General features: G+C 56.1%; 1 protein-coding gene across 10 annotated transcripts in view; it reads left to right on the plus strand.

Annotated features, from left to right (window-relative positions):
* The first annotated feature begins 1,815 nt into the window (after nucleotides 1–1,815).
* The window catches only part of HDAC5 (histone deacetylase 5), a 35,329-nt gene continuing 23,044 nt past the window's right edge, over nucleotides 1,816–14,100 (plus strand). For 3 of the 10 annotated variants that reach the window (XR_011522983.1, XR_011522986.1, XM_008520576.2), the window contains exons 1-2: nucleotides 1,844–2,309; nucleotides 7,988–8,198. Coding sequence is in view for 6 of the 10 variants with exons in the window: in XM_008520576.2 (XP_008518798.1) it covers nucleotides 8,177–8,198 (22 nt within the window). In the remaining 4 variants the exon portion in view is untranslated. Of the gene's footprint in view, nucleotides 2,558–7,987; nucleotides 8,199–14,100 lie in introns of all 10 variants that reach the window. The other 7 variants (XR_011522985.1, XM_008520575.2, XR_011522984.1 and 4 more) reach the window with 5 other exon arrangements.

Here is a 14,100-nt window from a genome sequence, read left to right on the forward strand (position 1 = left end):
GGGAAGAGATGGACACTGAACCAATAATACCACAAATAGATGGATATTTACAAATTTTTTAAAGATTTTATTTTTTTTCCTTTTTCTCCCCAAAGCCCCCCAGTACATAGTTGTATATTCTTTGTTGTGGGTCCTTCTAGTTGTGGCATGTGGGACGCCGCCTCAGCGTGGCCTGATGAGCAGTGCCATGTCTGCGCCCAGGATCCGAACCAATGAAACACTGGGCCGCCTGCAGCGGAGCGCGCGAACTTAACCACTCGGCCACGGGGCCAGCCCCGGATATTTACAAATTTTTATCAGGGTCCATGAAAGCATACATAACAAGGAGATCTAATTTAATTAAAGGACCAAGGAAGGCCTCTTTCAGGAAATGGTATTTAATTCAGCTCTATGGATAAGCAGGAGTTAGCGAAAGAGAAGAGGGGTGGGGAGCATTCCAGAGAGAAAAAACAGCCTGTGCAAAGGCCCTGAGGAGCAAGGGACACACGGTTCAAGGACATGAGAGAAAGCCACAATGGCTGGAGTACAGAGGGCTAAGGGAAGAGAGCTGAGGTGGGCAGGGACCAGATCATGTAGAAGCTTCTAGGTTGTTTTTCCCCCAAGTTTGAGGAGAGGGCCAGCTGCAGCAAAATCCTCTGGAGTACTTACTAAAAATGAAGATTTCTGGGCCCCATCCCCACTGAAAAACAAGCTCTGTTGGTGGGGATTATGAATTAACATTTTGAATAAGCTCCTCAGGTAATTTGTAAGTCCCCTAAAGTTTGAAAACCACTTTTCTGGGCCAGATACAGATTTCAGGAACAAAATTGGAAAGATTTTAAGTGCTCCCTTGATTAGATTTGTGTTTTAAAAAAGTCACTCTGGCTTCGGGAGGAGGCTGGGAAGGATGCAGGGAGTGGATGGGTTGGGGAGGTGGCTGCAGTGTCTCAGGTGTAAGGTGATTTGGTTTAGAACAAGGGGTGGGGATGGAGAAGGGTCAGAGTGGACCGATCCATGAGATACTTTGTAGGAAGAATGTTTATCATTTACTACAGGAACATTTATGCATGTCATTTACTTTTTCTGATTAGATAAGTAATACATGATCATTGCAAAATTTCAGATATACAGAAAAAGATAAAGAAGCAAAGGTAAATATTTTGCTATATATTCTTCTAGACTTTTTTATATACGTAAATTCAGACATATGGATCTAGTTTGTTGTTTACAATAATGGAACAATTCTGTAGTAACTGATTCCTGATTTTCAAGAAAATAATATGTCATGAGTATCTTTTCAGGTCAATGTAGACCTATATCATTTTTAATGTCTGGATGGTATTCCACTGAACGAACGTGCCCTAGTTTATTTGCCAATCCCCTACTTTTGGTTATTTAGGTTGTTTTCAACTTTTCACATCATAAGCAATCTTTTTCCTTCTATACCCATTTTGAACACAACAATGTTTATTTCCTTAGAATAAATTTTTCTTAGTGTAATTACTAACAAACCCTCTAGGTTTAATCACGTATACTCATATTGTCATCCTAAGAGGAGTTGTAGAGGGGGATGACACCCAAGTGAGGGACCGGAAGTCTTCCTCTTGAAGGCCTCGGACTGTTACAATCATACTCTCACCTTTCGCAGTCTTTTCTTTCCCTGGCACGAATGGAGTGTGTGAGGACGGAGCTGGAGGGTTCCAAACCTGTCCCAGCCACCACCTCCAGCCTGGCCCCCTAGCCGGGGCCTCCTCGGCCCTCCCAGCTCCTAGGAATCCATCCCCAGTTCCCCTCCCCCACCGCGGGAGGGCATGTTAGGGAGACGCTTAGGCAGGCAAAGATTGCACCATCCACGGTTTGAAAAGGAAGTCGAGGAAGCGCAGGGAGGAAAGTGGAGCGTACCAAACGCCGAGCAACAGGAGCCAGGCCCGGCCGCCTGCAGCTCTCCTTCCACTACCACTCGCTGGGCTCGGATCCCTTGCCTTCCACCCTCTCCCCAGCCCAACCCTTTGCTGGTACCAGCCCTTTAAGAAGCTGTCACGGTGGCGCTGCTGGCCCCGCCTGGCGGGGAGGGCCGAGAGGGAGGGGAGGGGTTGGTGGTGGCTGAAGCACAAGGGGGGTGGTGGTGGGGGGGGTCTGGGTCTATTTTTAGCTCAGGGTCGGGTCACGTGACGGGAGTGACGTCTCCGAATGTTGTTGTTGGTGGCGGCGGCGAGCGGAGCCGGAGGAGCCGCCGCAAAGATGGAGGAGCCGTCGAGGAGGCGCTGCCGCTGCTGCCGCCGCCGCTGCTGCCGCCGCCGCCCGCGAAGCCGGAGCTCGAGCCGCAGGGGGTGAGCGCGCTACACCACTCCCAATCCCATCTCCCCTGGCCCCCCGGACGCGAGGCGGCGCCCCCTCCTCCTGCCGCCGCTGCCTGCGGGCTCCCTGCGCGCGCGCCGCGCTCCGCGCCCCCCTTCCTTCCTCCCGACGCCCGGTGCCAGCCGGCGCCCTCCGGGAGCATCGCCAGCCCGGGAGCCGGGCCTCGGGGTTCCTGCGCGCCCCTCCCCGCCTCTCCCATGCAGGGGCTCATTCCCTACAGGTAAGGGAGGGGCCCGCGCCCCGCGCCCCCAAATGGCCCGGAGACCGGCCGGGGCTGTCTGATTTGCCCTCTCCCGGGCGGCGCATGTTGCGTTGCAGTGCTATTTGAGCCCTGCACCTGGATTCTATACAGACCCCTCTTCGCTGGACACCCCTTTCTTGGTACTCTGAGGTGAGGGGCGCTGCCCACCCAGCAGCGCTTCTACCCATACCTAAGAACGCATCCTTGATTTTGTGTCCTTGACTTCGGTGCATGAGGAGGGGGCCTGCGAGCCCACCTTACTTCTCTTTTCCATTATTCTCACCCCCTCCCCCGTGAGGCGTTACTGCGCTTGTTCCCACCCTCTTTTCCCGTCTGACACCTTGGAGCCGGAGAGAGAGTTAGGAGATGAAATGCAGCTCCCCACCTTCTTGTCTGGGGTGGATGCCCCCCATTTTTCATCCTGGGTCTGTATCTCATGGAGGCGGGGACACTGCTTTGCCTTTTAACTTGGGGGAGGCTGCTTCCCAACCCCACCCTTCTCTGGGGCCCTGGGGAAGATGAGAACTGGCTGAGTGATAAGTAATTAATCTGGGAGTCTGCTTGGTGTGAGGGAGAAGAGGGGAGGTGGAGGTGCCCCATTTGGGGGAGGAGGTGACTACCTGATATCCCCGCTGTTGGCCTTCTGACATGAGGTGTGTCTCTCAAGAGGAAGTGTAGCACCTGCAATTGCTTTTGGGGGGCTGCTCAAGAGACCCACCACTCTGACAGTGACCACTATGCTTCTGGGGCCTGGAATTAACTTTGGGGATTAGGGGTAGTGGTGATGGAGATTGGGTTCAGGGTCCAACTGGAGGGGGAGGACGGAGCCAGATCATAGGAACAAAAGGAGACAGAGGATGGGAGATCCGGGGGTCTTGGCCAGGGGGACGCCTGACCAGACTGCCTTGCAGGACTGGAGCCTGGGCCTCCTTAGGTTCAGAGGATGTTGGCAGGGAGGGTCCTCAGCCAGAGTTCCAGGCACCAGAGCCCCTGAGCTTATGCTGGCTGTTGAGATGCTGGGCTGGGCTGGGAATGGTGGGTGAGCCATTTTGGGGGCTGCCTGCTTCTTCATTCCAGTCTTCCCTTCTTCCTCTCCCTCCTAAACACAAAGCCTGGAGAGATCTTGGTTTGCCTTCTGCCCGTTCTCTTGAATTCTCTCTTTCCCCTGTGTTCCTTGGGCTTGGATCTGGGCTGTGTGTTGACCAGGCAGGCAGAGGTTTCTCTGAGTTAGAGGGGTGGACCCCCAGCATCTCCACTCTGTCCTGGGAATGTATGCACTCCACGGGCCAGAGAGACAGATACCAGGTGCAGGTTACTTGGGGGCAAGTATGGAGGACATGTTAGCTCTATGTTGGCCTCCCCTCAGTATGTCCTCCCCTTTGGCTGGATCGTAATTTGGGGGGTGGGCAGCAGTATCACATGCCCCACCCACTCCAAGTAGCTATAGAGACAAAGGTTTGCTTTCTCTTCCCTAGAGGTGGCATCTTAGCTGTGTGTTTAGAAACGGGCCTGGGAATGTGGGGGTAGTTTGTGTTTCTGTGAGAGGGGGAGGGGGGTCAGCTAAAGGAGCTGGGGGGAGTGCAGTCGGTGCTGAAGTACCAGCTGCTCTTTAATAATTAATTCTTCCTACTCACATCCCTTTGAGGAGGGATGTCTGGAACACGGCATCAGGCTCAGCCAGCCTGCTAGAGGACGCACTCCTGTTGGTGGGGGGGTTGGGGAGAGAGTGTGAGGGGGGGCGGTTCTTGGCATTTTTGGAGCACTGTCGCTTGCTCATGAATGAAAACCTGATGCAGCCCGTGAGGGGGCCTATTGTAGCCGACTTTGGCTAATTAAACTTTCTCTGCCTTTCTTTTCCCCACCCCACCTCACCCCAGCCCCGGCCCCAGCCCTTTCTTGAATGGGGACCCTGTCTGGTAGTGCTGGGGAGGGGGTATTGTTCTGCCTGAGGTTTTAGGGCAAACAGACCCAGTCCTCTGCCCTCTGCCTCCTCCTCCTCCCTCCCTCCCCTCTCACCCCCCCCCCCTTTTTTTCTCTAGAAATAGCAGCCTCCTCCATCTGGCTTGTGCAGATGCCTGGAGCTGCGTCTGAGCAGACAAACAGAAATGGGCCGATTGCAAAAATGAATTTGTCAGCCTGGTGCCTTTTTTCCTCCCTCGTTGCCCTCCCCCTTCCCTTAGTTTGGGGCCTGGACATCCAAGTCAGCCACCCCTCATGGCTCCGATAATCCTGGACTTCTAGGCCCAGCTGAGGGGAGGCAGAAGGTGATGGAAGCTCCTGGAGGCCAAGGAAAGTGGTCTGCCGTGGCCACGGTCAGGGGAGGTCACGATGAGGGTTCTTTGTGCCTTGGGCTGGGATGTGTGGGCCTGTAGCTTTCTGAGGAAGTCTTTGGGGCAGATGTCAGATTGTGAGCAATCTCTGGCTCACAGGATTTGATTCAGACAGCTCACCTGGGTGCCTGTGATCTGGGGAGGGGACCCTAGTCTCGGTGCTCAGGACTTGGGCCTGCCTTTAGCAGGGCCAGAGCTGGTGTGTTGGGAGGGGGCTGCCTGGTGGTGCTGGAGTCCGGATTCTTGAGAGGCCCTTGAAGAGACACCTGGCTCCCCAGGAATTCTGAGGGAGTTGTTTGAAGGACAAGATACCTCAGGGCAGCACTGTGAACTTGTGGCCTTTGGGGCATCCCATTGCTCCATGTCTCCCTCCCTTGTCTCCCCTTTTTTTCTTTTTTTGAGAAGGATTAGCCCTGACCTAACATCTGCTGCCAGTCCTCCTCTTTTTTTGCTGAGGAAGACTGGCCCTGAGCTAACATCCGTGCCCATCTTCCTCTACTTTATATATGGGATGCCAGTCTCAGCATGGCTTGCCAAGCGGTGTGTAGGTCTGCACGCAGGATCTGAACTGGCGAAACCCGGTCTGCTGAAGCAGAACGTGCGAACTTAACCGCTGCACCACTGGGCTGGCCCCTTGTCTGCCCTTCTCCTCCCAGCCTGTGCCAGAGTTTTTATTGCTCATGAGTGGAGTGGAGGCTGTCCCCCTAGAGTTTTTACCCTACTTCCCCTGGCTTAGCCATGAGCTTGTAGGGTGATATGCAGTCAGTTTCCCTTGTTCCTTGTCCTCTCTGGAGGTGGAGGTGGGTTTGGATCCTGGAGTGGGACAGAGGTCTGACTTGGAAGAGAGAGTTCACGGCGGGGGTTGGGGGTGGGGAGGTTGGGGGGCGCAGGGCCCTGGGGTCTGCCTACTTATGACATCATGGAAGCTGGGCTGCTCACAGGCTTAGCATCCAAGTCTCGGGTCATCCTGGAGTCACACAGCTCTTGGTCCCTACTGCTCACCGAGACCCTCTTATAACAATAGTAAGCAAGTTTCTCTGGCAGAGGAGGGGCCAGATAGCTCAGGTTTTCACCCTCATGCTGCCCTTTTTCCCCTTCCTGCCCCACCCCGATGAGAGTCTGCTCCTGTCCTGATCAGGCCTGAACACTGCTTTGTTCCCCAGGGAGGCTCCTGTTCACTCTAGAGGGTTGATGAGGGTTGGCAGACACTCTCTGCAGGTGGACAGGGCCCTGGGGGTCCTGCTGCATCCTGCAGGCTGGTGAGGAGTGCAGCCTAACCGAGTCGTGAGCCCCCTGGGAGTTCTAGGAGCCCCTCCTGTCCTCTTCTCCCCAGGGGGTGAGGATGGTGGGGGCTCAGGGCTGATCTTAATCTGGTTTTTGTATCTTTGAGACTCTGCCCCTTCTAAGCACCCTGTGTGCCTTTCACTGAGGAGATGGGCTGGGCCGCTCAGCTGCTGGGAATCGTGGGAATTTCTGAACCTGTATTCCCCAGCCCACGGGAAAGGGTGTGAGCGGGACTGGGCGCCAGCCCTGGGGTGGGCACCAGCTGAGTTGCCTGCCCACGCGGGCCCTGCCAGGACACCAGCAGCCCCACCTGCAGCATTCCTGAGCTTGGCCCCAGCCCTGCGAAGCCTCTTTTGTCTTTGCCCCACACCTGTGCCTGCTGGGAACAATTCAGCCCCTTCGTGCTGCTTCCTTCCACGTCCCCATTTGAGTGCACCTTTCTGCAGCTACAGAGTCCACACTCCGTGGGCGACAGCAGGGAGCAGCAGGCCTAGGAAGACCTCAAGTGTGTGCGTGGCGTGCGTGCGTGTGTGTGTGTGTGTGTGTGTCCCTGCCACGGCTGTGGGGCTTCTTGGCTCCAAATGGGCCCCACCCCTGGGAATCCTTGATGAGAATGCTAGACTTACTGAGAATTAATCCTGCCAGGAGGTGGGGCTGTTCAGGGGGCAGAGCTGATTGCCTGTTCCTGGCTAGGGAGAAGAGTTAGGGCTTAAACATCCAGCTCCTCTCAGCCTCGTCTGATTGCTTCCTGCTACCTCGCTTTCACTGGGTGTTGGAGGGCCTCCTTTCATTTGGAAGAAAATGAATGAGATCATGTCTGGGGTGGATCATGGGCTGTTAGGGATGGGCCCAGGTGGGTGCGTGCGTAGTGTCTGAGGCTTGAGGACTATCTGTGGGGCTGGAGGAGGGTGGGGAGATGGCGGAATGGGGTCAGGTTGGCAAACTCATGGTCCTGTAATACTGGGACATCCTCCGTTACTATATTGGCCTCTGCAGGCCTGCTGCTGGGCCTTTTGGTGCCTTTGTACAAACTGGAAAAAGGTGTCCCTTGTTCTGGGTGGCCTCAGCCTGTGTCAGACCCATGGCTTGGCAGACAGAGCATGGGCACAGGGTACAACTTGTACAACACACATAAAGTCCTGGGCTTCGGCCCTAGACCCCCAGTCCGGGGATGCTGGATGTGGGGCCTTTGCCAATTCGTGGGAACAGCATGGGTTATGTGTATAAGAGACTTGGTTACGCTCTTTCCCTGACCCATTGTTGAATGGGGGAGACCAAGACAGAAGCGTATTGTTTCCAGAGTTGGGTGGCACAAGGATCAGAAAGTAGGGAGAAGATGACTTTCCGCCTGAGACTCCCAGCTCAGGCTATGGGCCTGGGATACCGGGTCCCCTTGACTTCTGCTGGGGACTCCAGATCTGCCCTGCATCTCCCCACTGCCATGGACAGAGTTCAGAATCCCCTGTGTACTTTCTCCGTTGGTGCACACCCAGTCCCCCATAAGCACCCTCAGGAGTCTGTAAGGTCTCCCAGCTGGCAGTGGACACTGTTGCCCAAAAAGGAGTTTGTTTGGGTATGACTACTGTAGGCATTTCCCATCCCTTGAATGCTGGAAACCTCATCAGTTAGGAAGAGAAGAAAGCAGGGTCTGGTCCAGGTCTGCCGATTCCCTCTGTGCCCTTGGGCAGGTGTCCCTCCCTTTCTTCCCCAGGTGTAAACTGAAAACCTCCAAAGTCTCTTTCGCCTCTCCGATTGCTGAGTTGGGGTCCTCTAATCCTGCTCCATCTCTCCCCAGGGATTCCGTTCTGAGTGCCTGACTGCCTCACCCGGAAGGATGGCCTCGGATGGGCATTAGAGGCACAGCGGCCCCGGGCTCCTGTCCCGTCCGTCTGTCTGTTATCGTCTGTCTCTCTTGACATCACTGCAGCTCCACCCCCTCCCGTCCCAGACCCCAACGCCAGCTTCCTGCGGGCCCAGAGCCGGCATGAACTCTCCCAGCGAGTCGGGTAAGAGCCATGAGGCTGGAGAAGAGCACCCTGGGGTGGCTTTGGCTGCAATCAGCTGTGTGGGTTTCCAGTGCAGGCCAGCTGACCTTCAGGGTCTGAGCTGTAAGGGAACGTGGGGGTCAGGAGTGGAGGAGCATTGTGAGAAAAGGGCAGGGGCAAACCTTATTGACTGTGGAGTAGACCTGGGAATGGATGGGTTGATGGTCCAGCCTGGCCTTGGAAGGGCTTGGGTCCAACTCTGTCCCCAAGCCTGCCTTCTCAAGTTGAGAGCCTTCAATTTCAGCTCCACCCTGCCCTTTTTGCCAAGACAGGCAGGCCTGATGGGGGATGTGTATCCCTGAATCTCTGGGCAGCCTGGGGCTCACGTTGGAAGAAGTCCCCACAATAGCTGAATGCCCAGCTTCCTTTTTGTGGTGGTGGCATCTCTTCCTGGTGGAGTGTCTCTGTGTTAATACTTTTTTCTTAGTGGAGGTTTGCAGGGCCCTTGGCCTCAGCCTGTGTCGGGGTGTGTGGTGTTGGGGTGGGGGTGCCGTGACATGTTGGTAGAGGAGTCTTGGCTCTTTCCTTTGAGTCCAGGTAGACTACCCTCCTCCTCTTGGGCTCCGAACGTGGTGGATTGCCACTTTGGGGTCTTTGACTCTAAGATTTCCTATTCCCCTCTGCCCCTGGGACCCAGCCTAGTGCTACCACAAATAATCTATGGGTGGGACGCCAGGCAGCTTTGTGTATGGGTGGGTCTGGGTGTATGCCCATGAGGATGTGTCCAAGTGGCCTGAGCCGGACCCTCAGGAGTTTCACAGGAGGGTCATGGGTCAGTGTGGTCAGAGTAATAACTGCCTTCTCTCCTTCTCTGTCTCCTTCTGCACAGTCTTAAACGGTCAGAGTCTATCTTACTGAACTTTAACCCCCTACATCTTTTTCTGGAGGGTTGAAGGGATATTTTTCCTTTTACAGATAGGGAAGCTAGGGCCTAGAGATGCAAATCCGTTTGCAGGATGGTACAGAAGCAGCATCAGGGGGGCATCCAGGCCCCCTCCCATCTCATTCCCCATCGCCACTTTGCTGGACCTGACGATCTCTGTTGTGGGGACCCAGTGCTGGTGATACGTGGGAGAGGCCCTGACTCGGGTCCTGGGGGTTCCTGCAGAGTCAGGGAAGCTCGAAGCTGCTGGCATTGTTTGGCTTTGTGCCGCTCCTTTTGGTCAAGGCTGCTCCCCCCCCCCCCCCCCCCCGCCCTTCCAGTGTCACGTACCCTGGGCCTGGGCTGCAGGCAGAGTGGAGTGCCAGCCGGAGGAGGCTGGGCTCCTGGGGCTCACCAAGGCAGCTTTGCCTGGTGACCCCCCCCGCAGGGTTTGCGGTTCCCCCTCAGATCCTCCTGCCTCTGCCTTGCCTTCATTCGACCTGTAGGGGCCGTGCCAGGTGTTAGACATGGAGAGGTCTGTGTGACTCTTGTGCTAGAGTGTGGGCTGTCAAGCCCTGATGTCCTGCTTCCTCCTCTGAGGCTGGGCTGGTGAAGGGAGAGGAGAGGCCTGGTGGGTTCTCATTGGTCCCTTGCCCACCTCAGCTGGCTGCTGCCCCTAGGAAGGTCAGTTGTGTCCGGCAGTAGTGCCAGTTGTTCCTTTCCTCTGAGCTACTGTGCTCACCTGCCCAGGAGCCACCTCCAGTCACAGTGGACCTGGAGTCTAACCCTTAGCCAAGGCAACAGAAAGAAGCTGCCCAGAGGCATCGCTTGGTGGCTTGGGAAGAACATTTCTTACCTTGGGGATTTCATTCCCTTAGAGTGAAAGGCTAAAATAATCAGCCTTGGATAGATGGAATACTGGGTTGCCTTTCCAGATGCTGGTGGTCCAGGTTCCCCTTGCAGCCACTTCTGCCAGGGCTGGCAGGAGTTTGGTGGTAGCTAGAAGCGTCCACCAGTGCAGGAGGCAGGCGGTCTAGGAGCCACTGCGGAGCCTGGCCAGGAGGGGCCTCCTGAGTGGGGCCTATAGAGTTGGCCTCGCCTCCTTGCTGGCTTTCCAGCTCCCCCCAGCAGGGGGAGATGCTGTCTTCTTGTGTTCAGGAAGGAGGGAGTAGGGTAGGGGGCCAGAGACTGGGAACCTCATTTTAGGACTGTGGAGAGGCCTCAGAGCTGGGATCATTGCTTGGGATGGCCCCCTCAGGCCCTTCCTGCCAAGTTTTCTTGGGGCTCCAGGACTGGCTCTCCCACTTGTGGAGTTACAGCTGCTCTGGGCCAGGGAGAGACTAGCCTCCACATGGCTCTCTCTTTTTGAGGGGACCAGCATCTGCTATTCTCACATCTCAGGGTGGCATCTGGACTGGGACTGTGGGTGTCCTGCGCCAGGCAGAAGCCTGGAAACCATGTGCGTTTGGACTCCACAAAAGTAAAATGAAATCACAAATTGTAGCTGGAGCACACAGGTGTCCACTTTCCCCATGGACACCCCGCAGAGAGCCTTAGGAAGGGCATGGGACCAGGGGTGGGGAGATAGAGGTGGGAATGAGAAGAACGGTTAGTTCCCAGGATCTGAGTGCCCTGGCCCCTGAGCACCTCCTACCCCTTCACACATCCCCGACAACTCTCCTCTTTCCTTAGGACACAGAACAGCAGGCCTGGGTGAGGCACAGAGAGTTTTCTGCTGTCCCCTGGTTCCCCTCCATTTCTCTCAGTGCAGGGACTTTCCTATTTGGTGGGTTCTTGTTGAGTATCCCCACATCCCCGACCCTGAGCTTAGCCTGTGGGGAAGCAGAAGAAAAACTAGAAGATGGTCCTGTCCTCATTGCAAACGAGTTAGTAAGAGAGTGTCCTGGGTGAGGGGCGGCAGACCGAGATTCGGAGCAGTTTACTTCTGGGACTCGCCCCTCCTCCCTGGGGAGTGGGAGCTGATCGACTTACCTCTGGGCTGGGCTGAAGGCCAGCATTTGACCTGATTTGCCTCTTGCAATCTTGGGAGTACAGGCAGAGGCCACTGATGGCGCTTCCTGCTTCCCTGAGGAGGCCACTCCCTGGTGCCTGCTTTTCTTCAGGAAAAAGGGGGCTTGAGGAGTGAGGTTTTCTTTATTTTTCTGGAACTGATCATTTCTGCTCCCCTCAGTGAGACTGAAGGACTGACAGAATCTGCCTCCTGCCTGGGCTCTGCTGGCCAGGTCAGAGGAGCTGCCTGGCTCCTGGGACAGAAGCCTGCTCTGATCCCTGCCCCGTCTTCTGTGCCATTGCCCAGAGGTTGGGACAAGAGTGAGGCCCACCATGTGAGCCAATCTAGTTGGAGACAGGGCCCCAGGAGGAGGCGGCCGGGTTCCATGGCCCCAGCCTGGGAGGGAAACAAGCTTCATGACAACACCTGCCTGCCCAGCACCTCCCAGCATGCTCCACACTTTCTCTCCTTCCCTTTCCCAGGAGAGAGGGCGGGCAGCTGCCCCTTCCTTTCTGGGTGACCAGAGAAACTGGGGCATGTGTGTGGGGTGGGACTGGGAACCTCGGCATCCTGACTCCCAGCCCTGGGCTCTGGCTCTGTCTCTAAGCCCCCGGGGAAGGCGGGCAGCCAGCCCTGAGGAGGAGAAAGTGGGTCAGTGCCGGCGTGGGGCGGGGGTCTGGGAAGTGGATTCCTGGCGTCCCTTCTCTACTTAGATGCCCCCTGGCACACCTCTGTGTTCACTATAGATTGGGATCTGCTCCACCCTCCGCTTCCCTGCTCCATCATTCCAAAGGGACTGAAGGCTTAGAATGGGACGGTCAGAGGAGGCAGGGTCAACCTCGAGGGGATGTGGAAGATGCCAAAGGAGATGTTGACATTTTTCCTGGACTTGGCTTCAAATGAGAGGGTTCAGCTAGCACCTAGCATGGGACCTGGCACATGGCAGCGCATAGGTCATGCTGATGGGCTCCAGCATGACTGGGCTCAAAGGGCACGAGAGAACCAGAGGGCAGGTGGACCCCAGGGCAGCTGGCGCTCCACACTCCATCCAGGGTGCTCCTGGGCCAGCTCTTTTTACTGTACACAAAGCAGACCATGCTTTCTTCCTTTCCGTCAGGGCGCCCCCAGCCTTTTGGGGCCAAGACATGGGAGCCTGCAAGAGCTCAAGGAGCCAGCATTGGGTTCTCCTCCTCTGAGTTTAGAGGGTTAGGATTCCTGAGCCCAGCCTTTGAGGGAGGGAACAAGGTCATTGTAGTCTGGAGGAGTTGGTGCTGGCTCCAAAGGAGCCTCACATACCCCATGCTTGGTAGGTGCTCTGTAAGGCTTTTGGGATGACACTTGGGAGAGCTGGATGGGTGGAGACGGAGAAGAGAAATGAACCATGAGGAGAGGGGCTATAAAGCAGGAAAGATTGAGGTTAGACATTAGAAGACCTTATTGCATCACTTGAATCTCAGAAGGAAAAAAAGACACTTTTTTTCCCCACCCCAAACCTCCTTTCTTATTCCCCTGGAGGATTCTGGGAACTGCACTGTGGGTTGTCTGTCTGTGTCTGACATTTCGCTTCCCACTTCATGTCCCAACTTCATGAAATCATAACAGTGCTGAAAACTGCCCCGAACCCCTCTCTCTGCACCCCTGGGTGCGCAGCTCCTGAGTGCCCCTATCTTCCCTAAGCAAGGAGTTCTCTTTCCTTAGGTTTCTGGCTGCTCCAGGTTCTGGGAGCCCTGCTTTTGAGTCATTGTAGCTGATGACTTCCTTTCCTCCAGAGTAGGGCTCCCCTACAGTACTCTCCTGTGCCTGGGGCAGGTAGGGAGAGCCAGGACAGGGCTAGCCAGCCCTTCTGGTTGCTCCCAGCGTGGGTGGGTGGAGTCCTGGGCTGGGAGGGGCTCTGCCCCTGGCTTTCTCGGCTGCCTTGAGTCTACTGCCCATCACCCCACTGAGGGGACCTGGCCTTCCCTTCCTCTTGAGAGAGAGCCTGGTTGGCCAGGTTGAGGTTAGGGCCGGGCGGTGGGGGGGTGGCGTGGAGAACCAGGTCCCCAGATCTGCCCTGAAGTGTCCGCTAACACCGTACCCCTGTGGGGAGCACTGCTCTGACACTGTTTTTGTAGAGTCTGCTGGCTGAGAAACTGAGGCTCCAGATCTTTGCTTAGGTTCTGTTTCCCCCCACTCCCCCAATAGACATCTTGTCAGCCAGTCTAGGGCCTGGGAAAGCCTCCTCTGCCACCTCCCCTGTCCGTGTGCTCCCCTCACCTGAGGGCAGGAGGCCCCTTTTCTGTCCCTGGCTGGCAGAAGCCCCAGCTGGGAAGATGGGCTCCAGGAGGCACAGCCACTGTGTCCTTGGTTGGCCAGCTCCTCCTGGGCTCCCAACAGGAGGGTGAGGTCATCCAGTCCAGGGAGAGGACAGGTGTCCCTGGCTCCATGCCTGGAGTTGGGGGCAAGGAGGGGCCAGGAGGGGACTCCAAAATAGCAACTGTGACATCAGGAAGCAGGAGGGGGACATAGACCCAGGAATAACCAGGCTATTAAAAGGCTCCAGTGAGGTCAGGGGGCCAAGCAGGCTCTCTGGACCAGTGGGAGGCACAACCTGAGGAGAAGGGATGGGCCAGCAGTGGGCAGGATGGGCAGGCGTCACAGATCCTCATGATGCACTAGTCTGAGGTCCCAGCAGGGCCCCAGGAACAGGGGCTGCTCTGCCAGGCCTGGGACTGGTGGGAAAGGGCTGGATGCTGGCAGCCTCTTGACTCTTCTTAGAAGGGCTCCAACCTCAAGTCTGTTCCTACCTGGGTATTAGGGGTCATCGTACCTGTTAGCGGAAACCCTGGGGCAGCTTCATATACTCCCTGGTGCAGGATGCAGTGAGTTGTGGTGGTTAGAGCTCAGACTTGAGCCCCAGACATCCCAGCCCTACCATTTAAGCAGCTGTATGACGTAGCGTGAGTGACTTCATCTCTCTGTGCCTCAGTTTCCCCATCTGCACCTATCTCCTG

This window comes from Equus przewalskii, chromosome 10 (genome assembly GCF_037783145.1).
Source record: "Equus przewalskii isolate Varuska chromosome 10, EquPr2, whole genome shotgun sequence".
Classification (NCBI taxonomy): Eukaryota; Metazoa; Chordata; class Mammalia; order Perissodactyla; family Equidae; genus Equus; species Equus przewalskii.